The sequence below is a fragment of the Panthera tigris genome, chromosome A3 (genome assembly GCF_018350195.1).
Source record: "Panthera tigris isolate Pti1 chromosome A3, P.tigris_Pti1_mat1.1, whole genome shotgun sequence".
Classification (NCBI taxonomy): domain Eukaryota; kingdom Metazoa; phylum Chordata; class Mammalia; order Carnivora; family Felidae; genus Panthera; species Panthera tigris.
The window spans coordinates 13,767,590-13,785,127 of NC_056662.1; the positions used below are offsets into that span (position 1 = coordinate 13,767,590).

The 17,538-nt window shown below is 47.5% G+C and overlaps 1 protein-coding gene across 14 annotated transcripts in view; it reads left to right on the forward strand.

Annotated features, from left to right (window-relative positions):
• The window catches only part of ZMYND8 (zinc finger MYND-type containing 8), a 135,328-nt gene that overhangs the window by 19,266 nt on the left and 98,524 nt on the right, over nt 1-17,538 (forward strand). For 13 of the 14 annotated variants that reach the window (XM_042980239.1, XM_042980240.1, XM_042980237.1 and 10 more), the window contains exon 2: nt 2,441-2,511. In XM_042980239.1, coding sequence (XP_042836173.1) covers nt 2,441-2,511 — 71 coding nt within the window. Of the gene's footprint in view, nt 1-1,328; nt 1,552-2,440; nt 2,512-17,538 lie in introns of those variants that run through there. The other variant, XM_042980234.1, reaches the window with a different exon arrangement.

The following is a 17,538-nucleotide window of genomic DNA, read 5'->3' on the forward strand; positions in this document are numbered from 1 at the left end:
GTAAATGAAGTTTTTTCCCTTTTAACGCATAGACACTGCAATTTCCTTTAGTCAAATGCAAGTTATTGTATGTCTGTGTGCGTTGCAAGTGCGTGCACGGGCTCCCTTTGAAAGGGCGGCTTGCTGATCTGCGAAAAAGATGGGTTTTCTGAAATCATGCTTAAAATCCTTGGCTGAAGCTGGTGATGCTGCTGGTAAAGTGGGGTGAATATGGTGCCCACTGGTAATACTTGGAAAGATAAAGATAAAACAACTTCACTCACCCCCCCCCTTCTCCCCCTTCTGCAGCAGCAAACAGCCACCACATAACTAGTTTGCATTTTCCTAGCTTCTCAGCAGCATCCCTGCCTGAAGTACTCTGCGCCTCTGGGCTGTAGGAGGCCAAATAATTGTTCTCTTGAATGCAGTCCCTCCTCCATGATCAATACACCTTTGAATGTTTTCATCACCGCAGAAATCCTTCAAGTGGGTTTTGGGGGCTCTATTCTGCATAATCGTTTTCTCACTGTACGTTTTGGTTGGATCCCAGCTGAGTGTTTTCTCTGTCACTCAAAATAGGGGATCAGTGGCAGTGAGTTTAGGATTTCACATACTTCATGCTAGAGAGGGAAACAGATTCTAGTTGTTAGAAAGATCAAGGTTGCTGTTTGTTCTCTTTGGGTTGATCAGCTCAACTCAGATCATCTCTGAGAGCTGCTCTGGGTGTTTTATGCAAATGTATTTCCAGGCACCCCAAGCAAGAAACTGTCAGCAGTATCCATTTGGACAATATGTGTGTGGTTGCAGGCAGAGTGTCTGTGTTTCCCTGTTGAGAATGTCTGTCTCTGAAGTTGGGAGTAAAAAGGTAAACGTGCTGAAATCACCTTCCACAAATCACCCTGGAATATTGCATGTTAGTGAAGTGTTTACATCGAAGAGTCTTTTTGATGGAAACTGTTTGTGACAACATGCCCGTTGTTTCTTTGGTGAATTTGTGTCGCGGGCTTTCTCTGCAGATGCTATAAGTGAAATTGTTAATAGGGTTCCATATCAGTGAGCAAAGTGTGTTAATATTCCAACCAATTTCAAACTACCTCTCTTTATTCTCTCTGCTGGGACTAGTTAAGTTTGAGGTGTGCAAATTCTTCTAATTTTCTTCTGGGCCATAATTTCTTCCTTTCTGTCTGGTTCTTATCCTGAACCCTCTTCCCTTATCAGACATGGCCCTCTCCTAAATCCATTTCTGTGGATCCTGAGGTTCCAGGCCATTTTGGACTCCCCTTTTGTCACAGTCTCAGGCCACAGAGCACAGAAGGGACATTCTGATCCTTCCTCTCTCACTCAGCCTTCCCCTCCAGTCCTGGCTTTGAGTCTTCCAAATGGAAAATTCCAGCCATGTCAGTTGGTGATGCACCCATTTCTTCATGGTGAACCACAGACTGATGGGATTGCAGCTAAAGTACTTCCTCGGATTCATATCACTTCATGGTCACCCTGAGTGCTTGGGAAGTTCCAGCACCTCGAACATTTTGCACCTGCTAAAGCAGAACTCTACTGGCTTGCCTGGGAGAGGTGTGTGTGTGTGTGTGTGTGTGTGTGGTTCCGGAACACATGAAATGGTCTGCACTCTGTTCAACAGGAGTTCCAGCCGAGAGAGTGAGAGAAGAGTCTGGTAGACCTTCCCAGCCAAGGGGACTGCTCCCCCCCAACCCCCAACTCAGCCTGTCTTTTAAATAATCCTTCCTCATTCCACTTTTGTGGTGGGGGATAATTAGTCACAGCTCAAGAGTGCTGAATGCTTTCTCTGAGCCATGCCTGCTACTGAGAGGAAACATCCAGGGGATGGGAGTGTGGGTACCCCAAGCCCAATTCCTGGGACAAGTGCTAGTGTTTTGAATGAATGTTCTGAGACCAGGCTTTTTGCTTCTAACCTGGGCATATTTTTTCACTTTGCAATTTCACCTATATGTTTTTACACGTTCCTGCCTCGTCGAGAAATCCTAAGACTTAGCCGAGAGGTCTGTGTAATGCTCCCTGCCTTGCAGAATTCAGAGATCAGAACTCAGGGTACCCTGTGAACCACCTCTAACCTGAACCCAGTGTTAACAACAAGACACTTGTTTACTTGTTGGCTGGGTTCTCATTGGCCCTCAGGGGCAGATTGTAATTGTGTGTCTAAAAAAAAAAATGTTTTTTTTTTTTGCATCCCCCAACAGCATGACAACTGGAATAGTAATTTGACTTAAAAAAAGAACAACCTAGTGGTTTGAAAAACCCCTTTAGGAGTCTTAACACTTTTGTTTGAAATCCAACGTGGGTTTCTTGCCCCCCGCCCCCCAGCCCTGCATAAGGATGGGGGATTGGCTTAAATGCGGGTTTGTTGTTAGAACTTCTAAATAGCTGCCCCCATGGGGCAAGTTCTCAGTCTACCTAAACGTGAACCTAATTTGCTCTGTTTCAGCTTGGCTGAAGAGGAAATAAAAACAGAACAGGAGGTGGTAGAGGGCATGGACATCTCTACTCGCTCCAAAGGTGAGTAAAAATCTTGTATTATCTATTCCAGAGCAGAGGAGGAAATTGGAATTTCTTTTTCTAGTTGTTGGAGTGCAGCGAAGTGTGGCTTTCGGATCCGAGGCTGTAACACTCCTCTGATTTTGAGAGGAGGAACCTTTGATGGATGGACCTAATTTGTGGAGAATTCCCCTCCTTTTGATTCCCTTTCCCTTGTGTGTCTGTATAGGTAAACCGACCTGTCCCAACAGTAAATTTTATGTGTGTGTCATGACTGAGGGGGAGGGGCTGGCTCCTCTCTGCAGGGTGACTTTCAGGAATTCAGAATTTAAATACAGCGTGTTCTAGAAGCAATGGGAGTATCCAGCTGCTGCTGGGTTTCTGATTTTAATAACAGGCCTCTTTGGAATCACAGAAGTGAAACAGAGTCGGCTCACTTCATTGAAAAACGGTGGTCTTGGTTAGAGATACAGAGGAAATGTAGGACTTTCTGGAATGCTGGGGCCAACCTTTGCATTTAGGACAAAATTTAGCCAATTAGAGCAACCATGGGTTTATGTTTTAGTTCAGAGTCCTGCATCAGACTCTTCAAAATCTTCTAATTGTGAGATTGGTGCTTTTCATTTGGTCTGTGTGAGATTGTACGAGGCTTCCCAGAAGAAAGTAGTTATTCACTTTTGCCTTCAGGGTGTTTTTACGAACGAGCTACTGCGATGTTTTCCACATCTTTGATTGATGAAAATGCTAATCTACAAACTTAATGGTTGTACCAAGGTGGTGTTATTCCTTCAACAAGTCATTGAATGTCTGCTCTGAGCTGAGGGTTATAGGGGAGGTAAGAAAGGCTGGAGAGGTTATTGCAGACTGCCAGGAAGATTCTAGATCTTTCTAGACTCCAGCTAGGGAGCATAAGAAGACGTGGCTCCCTAGAGGCACCTGAAAATCAAAGCTTATTTTTATGAGATACCCCTGTCATTTTGGGCAAAATGAGGGTCAGATAGTGACTCTGGAAGTGGAAGCTGGCCGTTGTTGGGGCTATGCCTGACAGATGGGGGGGGGGCCCAGCATGGTTCAGGGGTGGGGATGGTGAGGAGGCCAGGCTGCTTGAGCGTGCCTGGGGGTTGGAGCAGACCCAGGATTTCAGGAGGTTGGGCCTAGTCTGCGGGGCCCTTCATCAACCCCCTCACCCCCTGCCATCCCTGTCCTGGGCTAGCAGCACCTCTAATGGTATGGAGAACTGTGGGGGAGTTTTGAGCAAGTTTTCAGAACTTTCCTGAAGAGGTGTTTTGAGACGGTTGTTGATGAGGGAGCCTCTCCCAGTTCCCTTGTGGTCAGAATGGAACGTGTGGAGAAAGCCCAGAGAATGGGTCCGGGTAGGGTGGGGGGTGGGGTGGGCCAGGGTGGGGGTGACTTTGTCCTCACTAAGCTCTTCACCTGCACAGTTTCAGTCTTTGTGCCTCCACGTTCTTATCTTTATTTATTAAAAACAATTTTTTTATGTTTATTTGAGAGAGAGAGAGAGAGACAGACAGACAGAGCATGAGCGGGGGAGGAGCAGAGAGAGAGAGGGAGACACAGAATCCTAAGCAGGCTCCAGGCTTTGAGCTGTGAGCACAGAGCCCGACGTGGGGCTTGAACTCATGAACCGTGAGATCATGACCTGAGCCAAAGTCTGATGCTTAACCGACTGAGCTACCCAGGCACCCCCACATTTTTATCTTTAAAATGGGATGTTGGATAAGATTCTGAGATTCTTTCCACCTTGGGCATTTCTTGTAGAAATAATGCTTACTGACAGTTTGTACCAGAAGTCTTTTCTTGTTGAGCTTTCTTCCAGTCCCCTTAGGAGGTGGGAAGTGTTGTTCTCACTTTGCAGATGAGGACACTGAGGCTCTGAATGACAGCATCTCACAGGGAGCAAATGTAGGATGTGGTTGAACCGAGGCGAGGCTCTGCCACCAAGGAGGCTCTTTCTCCCTGGACACTCCGCGCCTGGAATGTCCCATAGCCTCGTTGTGGAGACTTTTCCAAAAGCGTCAGACTTGGGGATCGTCAGCCTGGGTGGGAGGCTCACTTTGCTCAGGCCTCCCCACCCCTTACCTTCTTTACAGACCTCCTGGGGGCTCCCACATCTTCACCAGGTCGCGTCTCCAATGACTGTGGCGCCTGAAGTGGTCACTCTGGGGTGACCACTGTCCCTTGCTCTCGTTGCCCCACTCTGGCCCTGTCCCTGCCCCTGCAGCAGCTAGGGCGCTCTTAGAAAACAGGTCAGATCTTGCTCATCTTGCTAACTCCTTCCACTGACCTCCCAGTGCCCCCAGGCTCCAGTTGGAGGTCGCCATGACCTACCTACCTGGGTCAGGCCACCTGCCTTCTTGAATCCTGTGACCTTCTGTTCCCCTCTACCATTTCTCTCCCTGACTCTGAGCAGCCCTGCCTCCTTCCCCTCCGGTCCCTCTTGGGGCCCCGTGTGTCCCGTGTCCTTCGCTGGGAACATGCTACTCTGGGTCTTGCTGGCTATTTCTCATCTCTCAGATTGATCTCAGACGTCCTTTCCCGGAGGCCTTCGGGGTTTATCCAGTTCAGAGGAGCCATTCCATCGTTTTCTGTTATATTTTTAAAAGTGGTTTCTAATTTTAGAGCAGTTTTAGATTTCCGGAAAGTTGGGAAGACAGCGACAAGTGTTCCCGTGTCACCCCTCCTACTCCCCACACGCATACCCGCACACGCACCCAGATAGCTTTTCCCCATTATTAACATCATACGTTAGCATGGTGCATTTGGCACAGTTAATGAGTCTGTAAGTTTGTACTTTGTTTGGCTTCCCTTGGTTTTTCTGCGGACGTCGCTTTCCTGTTCTGAGATCCCACCCAGTAAACCGGGTTATGTGTAGTTATCGTGGCTCCTGGTCTCCTCTTGGCTGTCCCAGTTTCTCAGACTTTCCTTGTTTTTGATGACCTTGATAGTTTTGAGGAGTACTGCTCAGGTATTTTGTGGACTGCCCCTCGACTGGGATTTATCTGATGTTTCCCCTGTAACTAGACTCTGGTGGGCTGGGATTGCAAGCTTTGGGGGAGGAGGACCACAGAGTGAAGTACTGTTTTCAGCACATCACATCAAGGGTACATGTTACCGATGTGGTTTATGGCTGGTGACGTTGACCTTGACCACCTGGCTGAGGTCAGGTTCGTTAGCTCACCACCCTCTTGTGCTATGCTCTTTATTAATGAAATCATGAAGCCCACCCACACCTAGTGGGTGGTGAGTATACTCTACCTCCTTGAGGCCAGAGCATGTACACAAATTATTTGGAATTCTGTATGAGGGTTATTTGTTACTTCCCAGTTTTTTGTTACTCAGTCATTTATCGCAGCATGGACTCAATTATTATTGCTGTTTTAAAAAAAATTTCCTTATTTATTATTTTTCCTAAAAGTTTATTTATCTTGAGAGAGAGGGAGAGAGAGAATGTGACAGTGAGTCGGGGAGGGCCAGAGAGGGAGAGAGAGAATCCCAGGCAGGTTCTGCACTGGGACTTGGGACTTGATCTCACAAATAACGAGATCATGACCTCAGCCGGAATCCAGAGTGGGATGCTTCATGGACTGAGCCACCCAGACGTCCATGGACTCGTTTATTTTAAACCTTGGGTTGTAGTCCGATACTTCTTAGTTATTTTGTTGATCAAGATGTTCTAGTTTTAGGAGGTGTCTGGCTGGTGCAGTTGGTAGAGCGTGCAACTCTTGATCTCGGGGTTGTGAGTTCAAGCCCCACCGTGGGTGTAGAGATTATTTAAAAATAAAATCTTAAAAAAAAAAAAAAAAAGTTTCCAGCTTTGGCCATTGAGCACTCTTTCAGGTGATTCCTGTGTCCCTTTGACATCAGTGGGGTTTGTTTGATTGACTGAACCCTTAGTTACTTTTGGCCACTACAAGATGTGCTGGGCTCATCTTGTATATTTTCCGCCTCGTCCCTAGAGCTAGCCATTTCCCCAGGGCACTCTGGTTCCTTTTATTGGAGAGTGGCATTGGAAACCAAGCTCTGGGTCCTCAGTGTGCTTGTTGCTATGGAGATGTCTTTTTTTGTCTTTTTTCGGTCCTCTCGGCCGACAGAGCAAGGAGACCGCGTATACTGACCCGTACGTATACACACATCTATGAAGATTTCCCTCTGTGTCTATGTTAAACTAAACATGAGTTTGTACGCTTGTCTCAAATTGTGAGCCATGACCACGTGGATCATTCCAGACTTCTCCCCTCTTGTCTATAACTTTTTCACTCCCGTACTGAGAAAGCTGTCTCTCACCATCTGCCATTTGGTTACTATTTTCTGGTACATTTTAAATCTTATCATTGATGTACAGCTTGGTGAACTTAAACACTTGTGGGACCACAACCCAGATCCAGAGACTTGATCATTTATGGTGTTCCAGAAGGTTCCTCAAGCTCATTCCAGAGTTTTTTCATAATCCTTGTTCATGACCTTGTACCTTTTTTTTTTTTTTTTTAATGTTTATCTATTTTTGAGAGAGAGATCGGGTGTGAGCAGGGGAGGGGCAGAGAGACAGGGGAACAGAGGATCCAAAGTGGGCTCTGTGCTGGCAGTAGGGAGCTCTATGCAGGGCCTGAACCCACGAACCGCGAGATCATGGCCTGAGCCGAAGTTGGATGCTTAATCGACTGAGCCATCAAGGTGCCCCCTTATTTATTTGTTTATTGATGGTCTTCTCTGCTGAAATGTAGTCTCCTTTTCTCCCCAGGTCCTAGACCGCTATGCTCAACCACCCCTTCCGTTTGAGAAGCTGGGAAGGGTGGCTTAGAGGTTTAAAAAAACCTCTTCTGGAGCCACACTCCCTGGGTTCACACTCTGGCCTGCCCCCTGCCTAGCTGGGTTATTCTTTGTGGCTCAGTCTCCTCTTATCCATGGGGAGGGTAAAGCCAGAGAGTTGTGGTGAAGGATTAAATTTGCTCACCCACACGGGGCGCTCAGAACTGGGGCATGGCACGTGCTCAGAAATGTTAGCCAGGATTACATCCAGCAGGAAGAGGGATGAGCTTGGATTGATAAGCCTGTCAGGTGAAAGCCCTACTTACCACGTTCTATGACTTCCCCTAGTTAGAACCTCTAGGGAAGGGGGTGTGGAGACAGATGGGGAAACCAAGCCCAGACTGTGAGGAATTGTAGGCTTCCCGACAGGCAGGCTTGGGATAGGGTTGCCATCCTCTGGGCCTCTATGACATTTGAAGAAAGCTCGTCTGCAGCCAGTTTGGCCTGATTTTCCTAGGGCCTTTGGGGCCCTTGCTGTGGTGAGGAAACCATGAGCGGGAATGGAAGGGGTCACCTCGTTTTGAGGGAGACCTTTCTGCCCTCCCCGGACTGCCTTGGATGGCTTTCTTTGTGTGGAACCGAGCTCCTGTCTTCCAGGGTTGGGTGGCCAGGTGACTGGCTGCTCTTGTGTCTAGAGCCTTGGGTCAGGTGAATAAGTCGCATTCACAGAGGCCTGAAGTTACACTACTGGGTTGCTCACGTTCTTTTTCTTCCTTTTTTTCATGTTTATGTATTTATTTTGAGAGAGCTCGTGAGCGAGTGGGCGAGGGGCAGAGAGAGAGAGAGAGAGAGAGAGAATCCCTAGCAGGCGCCACACTGTCAACACAGAGCCCAGTATGGGGCTCGATCCCACAAACCATGAGACCATGACTTGAACTGAAATCAAGAGTCCTTGGACACCCAATAGACTGAGCCACCCAGATGTCCGGCTCAGATTCTGAGAGCTGAGGTCAGTGTGGTCAAAATGGCGTGCTCGAAAGGGCTGACTGGGACAAAGTCTTGTCTCTCCTTTCACTCCTAATTATCTCTCAGCCCACGGTGGGATGATTTGGATCCATCGGACACGTACTTAGTTCTCCAGCCCGCTTCTCTTGTGGTTTGGGAAATTCAGTGCTTCAGTCCCCAAACGACATCACTCGGTCGGTCACTCGGTTGGGCTTTTTTGGTCGTGAGCCGCGGAAGTCGGTTCTAGTGGGGTGGAGCAGGAAGACGATGGACTGGAAGGGGGTCACTTGGCTCATGGGGTTGATGGGAAGGCTGGAGGTCCGGGGCTGTTCTGGGGACAGAGCCAGTTCACAGTCTCCTCGGGGTCAAGAGAGGGCAAAGTCCTCTGGGAGAGTCGCTCATCTTGTGTCATGTATCTGCCCTTTGGCCAGGGAAGGGCTGGTGTCTGGACCCCTGAACCCACCACCTGCCCCCACCAGCGAGGAGATAATTCCTCAGGAGCTGATATGGCCATTTGGGCATCTTGAGAAACGACACCATTCTTTCCCACTTGCAGGTGGAGAGCAGGCCGTGAACTGCACTCTGCTTGGGAAACTTGGAAACTCCAATAATTGGCCCTCGGTTCTTTAATTCTATCCCGACATCTAGTCCATACGTCTCTTCAGATTCTCTAACTAAATTTCACTTTATACACCCATGACACGTACTCATTTATTAACTGAGTAATTCCCAAGCCAGTCATTGCCATTACCCCAGCCTTGGCATTTACCGGAGTGTTCTAGTTCTCTGGAGACCAAGCTTTCGAGCTTTCAGGATGTCAGGTTGACATTTGTGTCCGAGGATAATGATCTGCTGAGAAGATACCAGGTGTGTTTACCTGTTTCGTGTTTTCTGAGTACTTACTAGGTGCCTGGTATTCTATGCAAATTACTTCATTTGACTTTTCTAATCACGCTGTGTTGTTCTGTTACTCCCATTTTACAGTGAAGGAAACTGAGGGGCGGCGGGATTCATGGAGTCGCGAAGTGGAGAACCGGGGTCGGGTTTGATCTTTGGGTTTAAACCTGTGTCCATAGCCGTGAGCTCCATCCCAAGGATGCCAGGTCAGATGTCTGTAGGTAGATGAGTGAGATTAGCTGGCTGCACCTAGGGGTGCCAGGGCCTTTGAACAGGAGAGTGCCTTCCTTCAGTAATAGGGGAGGATGCATCCCTCTGACTGCTGACCAGCAGGAATATTGGCTCAACGGTGTTGCCAGGATTTTTCCACCCCCCTGTAAGAATGCCTGACTTTGAAATGCGGTTTGTGCAGGCCAGTTTCTCAAAGACCACGCACGAACCCAGCAACACATCTCTGGGTCAGGAGTGGCTTGTCAGTTTGCATTCTCTGCACGAGACTGGTCACAGCACAGCTCCTTGCAGGATGTTGGCCACACTGTGCATGACTCAGAGCAAACCCCTCCGAGGGCAGGGATCTGAAGTCTGAAAGATGATGGTCTCCGTGAGTTCACGTCTCCGTACAAAGGCTCCCCTGTTCGGGCCGCGTCGCCTCTTCTTCTGCCGTGTGTGCATTCTGCGGTAACGATTGTGGTGTGTGCGGGTGCCAGGCTGCCGGAGCTGAAATCATTTTTAAAAATGTCTGTGTAATGTCACCCGCACGAGGGAAAGAGCCGCTTGGAAACCGTGCACAGATTCAGCGGAAGCCCGAGATATTAAAATCTTGACAGTATCATTCTTGCTGAGATTTGCCTGGGTTAGGGATATGTTTTCTGAGACAGGATGTTAGAGAATAGACAATTATAGCAATTTGCTAACCAGCCCCAGACCTGAATTAGTACAGGATCCTGGTTCTCACTGTTGTATGTAAATTAAGACTGTTTCACAAAGGGATTGTTTATGAGGATGGCAATAAGATAGAGACCTTCTGTCATTTTTTTTCCCCCCAAGGAAACTCTTTGAGAAAATATAACCAAAAACATTCTTAAATCACAGTAGGATGCAGAAAATGCTGAGAATTTTCTTTTGAAAAAAAAAAATGAGCATCAGTATTTTTAACTCTATTCTGGCTCTTGGATAGCCTGCAGCGGAAGACATTTATTTGTGAGGTAGATAACTACCAGATTGTTCCTCTCCCAAGAAGGCTTAAAACGTCCCAGAACTCTGAAGATGTTGGATAATGACTTTCCAAATGAGAAATCTACCTTCTCTCGGCCAGCGGAGCATCCGCCATGCATCTGTTCGTGGGATCCTGTCTCCCCGTCTGTGCAATTTAGTTTTTGTGGTTCACTTGTGGAAAACTTTGTGTTGGCCCCCCCCCCCCGCTTTTTTGGGGGGGCCATTTTGAATTTTTTTTTTAAAACGTTTATTTATTTTTGAGAGAGAGAGGGAGAGAGAGACAGAGCATGAGCAGGGGAAGGGACAGGGAGAGAGGGAGACACAGAATCGGAAGCAGGCTCCAGGCTCAGAGCTGTCAACATAGGGCCTGACATGGGGCTCAGACTCACAAACCGTGAGATCATGACTTGAGCCGAAGTCAGTGCTTAACCGACTGAGCCACCCAGGTGGGTTTTTTTTGCCCCGTTTTGAAGCCTGACCCATGCTTTATGTTTATGTGACTCTTGTTATTCTATAAGACTGTGATCTAAGATAGACTGTTTTCAACTTTGATAAAGAACTGTCTCCTTTTCTTTCTCCAGATGCCTGTAGAACTCTCGTTCCAGGTCTGAGGCCTTTTAGAGATCCTGGCTTTTTTTTTTTCCTCCTGAAACTTTCAAATAGGTTTGCTCCCTTGGTGGTTGGTTCTTCACCATCGACCTTCGGGGTTGGGGGAGAGCAAGTTTGGAAAGCCCACGTCTCACAGTGGGAGTTGAGTGCAATATTATAGGGCCCTCCAAACCTCCACCCCAAGTTCCTTCTACCCACCTCCAGCTTTCCTGGGAACCTAGAAACCCGGCATTTCACAGACCTTTAAAAACAAGAACAAAAACAAAAACTTTATTGAGCCATAATTCACATAGTGAATCTTAAGGTAGACACTTCAGTGGTTTTTAATATGTTTAGAGTGTGGTGCAATCGATTTTTAACATTTTCCTCGTCCCAATAAGAAATCCCCCCCCCCCATTAGTAATCACTCCCCATTGTCCCTTACCCCAGTCCTGACAACCACAAATCTACCTTCTATCCTTGTGGATTTACTTATTTTGGTTGTTTTCATCTAAATGAAATCATAATAGCATAGGACCTTTTGAGTCTGACTTCTTTTCCTTAGAATAATGCTTTCAAGACCCAGCCACATTGTGGCCTAGATTAGCACTACGTTCCTTTTTATGGCCGAATAATGCTGTATCGTGGATATACCACATTTTTATCGTCCACTCATCCGTTAGTAGACATTCGACTTGTTTCTGTGTTTTGGCTCCCCTGCATGATGCCGACGTGACGATTTTGTGTGAGTTTTTGTGTGGGTGTATGTTTTCATGTCTCTTGGTTATAGACCTAGGTAGGCGTGGGGTTCCGCGGTCCTAGGGCACTTCTGTTTAACCTTTTGATGGACGCGTCGACTTCTCAACACGTTAAAGTCTCTCCCAAGCCTGCATGTTTTCTATTAGTAGTTCTTCCTGTTTCTGGCCTCTTCCTCCACGCCAGGTTTCTTAGGAGAAGCGTCTTTATTTGTGTCTTGGTTTCCTCACCTGCCCATTTGTCACTTTTGTCACTGAGCTTCCTGCAGACTCCATGTTGCTTTTTCTGGTGGAGGTTTTCGGGACTCATTTACCTTGATCTGACAGGTGTGTGGGCCATTGCTGTTCATTCTTCTCCTGGAAACGTCTCTTCTTGGCTTTTTTTTTTTTTTTTTTTTTTTTTTTGCCACCGCTGTCCTCGTTCTCCTCCTGTTTCCCTGGCACCCTCGCTTCTCTTCAGCCATTAAATGTTGGCGTTGTGGAAAGCTTGGCCCTGTCCTCTCTCCCAGCATGTTCTTTCCCTGAGTGATCTCGCCCACATCCGTAGCTTTGTGACTCACACATTTTTTATTTCCAACCTAGATTTTTCCTGAGTCATGAGGCGGAGAGGGCCAGCTGCCTACCTGACCTCCCTACCTGTTGTTCATGGGTGTCTCAAACTCAGCAGGTCCCATCTCAACCTGTTCTCCTGCCCTCCCCGCTCCACCCCAGCAAAACACCTGCTTCTCTACCCTGTCCGATAAGCTAGTATTCTGCCAGTTGGCTAGGCCAGAGATAGGGGACTTATTCTAATTCTTCTGTCCTTTTGCCTTTTTTGGTGTCATTTTCTTACAATATTATATCCTAAATACCATTCTGTAGGTCTCTTAACTGGTCCCACTGTCTCTGTCCCGCCCCCCCCCCCGCCCCCCAATCTTTCGGAAAGGAACATCCCTTCTGACTACCACTTCCTACTTTAAACTCTTTTCCTGTTCTCTTTTAACCTACTTTAAAGTGCCTTCTCCGTAGTTTCGGATGAAGATCACAACCCTAAAATCCGCATGTGTTACCCCCTGCCTACCGTTTCAGCTTTTCCCTGTGTTCCCCTTTTCTGTCTTACTTGGGACACACCTACCTTCTAGATTCCAGAGCCACGGGGTCTTTGCTCAGACCTGGGAGATCCTCCCCTCTCCTCTCTCCTAACCTCCCAACCCCCCTGAGTCTAACGTTCCAAATGAGGGTGGGTCCTGCCTTTTGTTTTTGTTGATCCTGCTGTGCCCTCTGCCTATTTTATTACCAGTGTGCCTGTGCTGGTTGCTGTGCAATAAATATTTATTTTGAACGAATGAGTGAATGGCTTGACTTTGTCTATCAGATGGATAGAACTTTTATCCTGGAGAACGAAGTAAAAACAGCCTTTCAGCTAGAGAGGGTGGCTTTGTTTCCAGCATAATCCGTGCCTGGAAATAATTACCCAAGCTCAGATGTCTGCTCTCCCTGAAACGATTGGTGGCCTGTCTTTCTTTCCCCCCAGGGATACAGCACTCTTTGAAATGCCCCCCTTCCCTCTGATTTCTTTCCTTCCCGATGCATTAATACCACTTCTGGTAGGGCCCTTTCCAAAACACAAGTCCGATTGTCTTGCTCTCCTGCTTTAAGTTTCCAAGGGCTCCTTAACACCACAGTCTTGAGCAGAGATTCAAGGCCCTACTCCCTCCCTGTCCTTTCCAGGCTCTGGTCAGCGTCCCTGCGGAACCTGCCTGTTGCCCTATACAGCCTTCCAGCCCGAGTGTCTGTCTTGGGATATGCTAGTTCCTCTCCTGCTCATTGCTGGGGCACACCTTTACAGATCCTTCCAGACTAAGCTAAAGCCCTCCTCACTCTGGTCCTCCTTCATTGGAGCCCTTTAGCTTCCAACGTCAAAATCACCCTGGAAAGTCCCTTAAATTTGTCCATGAAAGTACAGTAATCAGCTCTGGTCAGGCATTCTTATACATACTAAAGGCTTGAGAATTACCAAGCCAGGCTAAGGGAGGAATCAAAGACAAGGCCATGCACCTATTTCTAGGCATCAGGCATTACGCCTTGAAGACACCTGGCAAATTCCTCAAATACGGATGGGTGGAAGATTCTGAGGTGTTCTGCTGACTCCACGCCGGCTCTCGTCTGTTTAATACAGAGTTCCTTACAGCTATGCTGTTTGCTATATGTGGCTCTTTAAATTTACGTTAATTAAAACTATAGTTGCACTGGCCACATTTCAGTCACCTGGTAGCCACGTGTAGCCGAGGCGATTGCTGTCATTATAGAAAGTTCTATCCGACAGGGCTGCTGTGTAGCTTTCATACATTGGCGGGTGCCGTGCTGGATGCTGTTGGTGAAAATAACCCAGTCAGGGATTGGCGCAGCCCAGAATATGCTGAATAAACAATTACATCAGAACTGAAGTTTTGCTTGATCAAACCTCCTGGGGGCCTCCCATTTTTTGAAAAGAGAGAGCATGGCCGGCTCCCTGTGTTCTCAGGTTAGCTTTTTTTTTTTTTTTTTTTTTTTTTTTTTTTGTAATGTTTGAGAGAGACCGAGCACCTGCACCTTGGGAGCGGGGGAGGGGCAGAGAGAGAAGGAGACCTAGGATCTGAAGTGGACTCTGCCCTGACAGCCAGGAATTCACGCAGGTCGAACTCACGAACCAAGAGATCCTGATCTGAGCTGAAGTAGGATGCGAAACCCACTGAGCCGAGGTGCCCCTCCGGTGGGCATTTCTTATTCCCGCTCCACTGAACTGCCTTTTTGCCAGGCCCTTTGGCATCTTGGAATACTGGTGGGGGGCAAATACCATAGGATATGCCGGGCCACCCTCTCCCCAGCCTCCCAAATCAACCCTGCATCGTAGAATTCACTGACCTGTGTGTCAGTAGACGGATATGGGCACCAGGTCTCCCTCTCAACTCTGACCAACCTGGTGCTAGCGATTTAGAGTAGCTGCTCAATAAGTGTTTTTAGAAAAAAGAATCTCTTCCGAGGATTACAGACTAATTAAGGGAAGAAAATGGATTATTGGATTTTCCTTTCAAACGATAAAGGCACCGCCTCTTTGAGACATAGGCCATTCCAGGACCCGGAGAGGGTCCCGCAGGACAAGCCAAGAGGATCCTTGGCTTCCTGCAGGATAGAGATCAAACACGAGCTAGGAGGAAGCGAGAGCAGAATTAACTGAATAGCGTGACTGGTAGAGTATAGCAGGCGGTGTATCCGGGAGACTCAGAAAGGGAGAGGTGAGTTAGGGGTTTGCATTGGAAAGGGGTCCAAGGTCCATGTTCCTTCAGGAATCCAGGGTAGGAGTCCATCAGAGAGTCAGGTGAACAATAGGTGGTGTTCCATAAACCACTGAAGGCAGGGGTAGGGATGCCCGTGTCAACCAAGATTTGTTGGAAGCCAATGTCCTCGAGCTCGCTTCTTCTTAGATGGTATGAGGTGTGTGGGGGCCTAGGACGAAACTCAGAATGACTCGTTTTCATGCTTCCCCCTGGAGTGGAAACATAGCTTCTTGGGTTTACTCAGATGTGGTGAAATACGGAACGGGAGGAAAGGGGGGCTGGCAGAGACACAGCAGAGGTGGAGCCTTTCCAAAATGGCGTCTCTTCAGCTTCCCTATCTTATTTCCAACAAGCCAAAATATACGAAGAAAAAGCTAAAAAAATCTGTAGCCAGGTGTAACCAGTGTTAACGGTTTGGTATATTTTCATTTGCACTTTACCCCTCTTGTAAAAATATAAACAAACTTCTATTCTAGGGGCAGAAAACTTCTCTTTTTTTCTTCTAGATTCTTAGGCCGGTCTAATAATTTAATTGATACAGGACAGATTAACAGGATGAAAACAAAGAGAAGTTTAACAATGCATACATCTCCTGTGTACATGAGGGAGACCCAGAAAAACAGAGTAACTCCCCACAATGGCCAAAGCCATCACCTTAAATACCGTCTTCGGCTAAAGACAAAAGAGGTTGGGGGCGGGGAATCCGTTATGGGAATCACCAGGAAAAGCACAGCAAACAAGGGTCAGGTCATTATGCAGATTTAAGTTGTTGTCTTCTCCATTGATAAGAGTTTCTAGAGAGTTAGTCATTCTCATCTTCTTGGTCCGGCTAGGAAGACGTTCTTACAGATGGAGATTTTTCTTACACATGTAAATGTCTCCTTACAAAAGGGTGATTTTGATTTGGTTTTCAGAGCTGCTCTCGAGTTTGCAGTTTCTTGAAAATAACCAGCCTGAGTTAGTCCTTGTGCCAAAGAGACATATTTTGGGGTGGCAATTCCTGCTTGACGGAATGCCAAGACGGTACCATGACGGGGTTGAACGGTCCAGAGCTTGGCTGTCCCAGCAAGGCGCCCTTTCTCTCTTACCCCAGTATTTGCCTTCTAACCCTTTTGCTGCTCTACTCTGCCTTGAAGAGACTTTCAAGGTTAGATTTAATTATCTTGACAATTAAGGAATAATGGAGACCTTGGTTTATGGGGAATCTTGTGTTCCATCCTAAGGTGTGTGTGTGTGTGTGTGGGGGGGGGTCAGCCTGGAGGATTGTTTCATGTGGAAATGGGGACCCTGTGTGGCCAGATATTCTGTTTTTGTTTGCTTTTTTTTTTTTTTTTTTAAACGTTGATTTATCTATGAGAGAGAGAAAGAGAGAGAGGGAATGCCTGTGCTCAAGCTCGCACAAGCAGGGGAGGGTGCAGAGTGGGAGGGAGACACAGAATCCGAAGCAGGCTCCAGGCTCTGAGCTGTCCGTGCAGTCCGATGCAGGGCTCAAACCCAGGAACCATGAGATCATGACCTGAGCCAAAGTCAGACTCTAAACTGACTGAGCCACCCAGGCGCCCCTTGTTTTGTTTTAAGAGAAGATAGTCATCTGGATTTATTCTAGATGTGGTTTCACCCAATTTAAAAATACTGATAACTAAAGTTGTAAAAGTATCAGCCAGCTGTGAGCGGATCGAATTCACCCTATGGTCCTTCAGTGGGCTACCACTGGCCCAGGCCATGGCTGTAGCCACCCCTAGACTGATGTCCTGGCGATTCCTCCCCATCTGGGTCACTGGGTAATTACATCAGCTGTCACTAGAGCCCCCTTCCTAATAAGGTTGATGTGGGTTTGTCCTTGACCTCTTTAACCGTCTTCAATAACCCCCTATCCCCACTCGGCAGTCCGGGGACTGTCTTTCAAGCCAGGTTGCTGTTCCTTGAGTTGGGACCGGACACCCTAGTAATTGGTGGGGATTGCTTGACAAATAAGTTATCTTTAAAATCTAGACTCCTCTCCAGGCTGTTGAGATGCTGACGCTTTGAGCGGCCGGAGAGAACAAAGATGGAGACCAGACAGAGCAGATTTGGTTTCTCTTGAATCACGCCCAGGAGTGGGATGGAGGGAAGATGAGCCAGCCAGGCCCATACTGCTGCCTTCACTAAGGGAAGTGCTCCCCGCGGGCCCTGGCATCCGATTGCAGGGACAGAATTGGTGCATCCTGGCGAGGATTAAGGGAGGCGTTGAAAAGAGATCCTCAGACTTAAAAGGGTCTGATGAGAAAAAGGGCAAAGAATCTGGACTAAAAAATTTGGTTAAATGGTCATCACACTGGGGGGTCTCCCAGTGGGGAGCATGTTTTCCCTGGAGAAAGTCATCCCTCCTTTTTAACGCTAAATGATTCTGAGACTGTCTCTCCTTGAGAAGAATGCAGAGTTGGGAAGTAGGTGGCTTGTGAAAACCTCCTGAGTTTCCCCCCTCTGGTTTCTCAGTAATTGTGTTTAGCTGCATGGCCCCATCCTGTTTGGCATATAAATCCTTA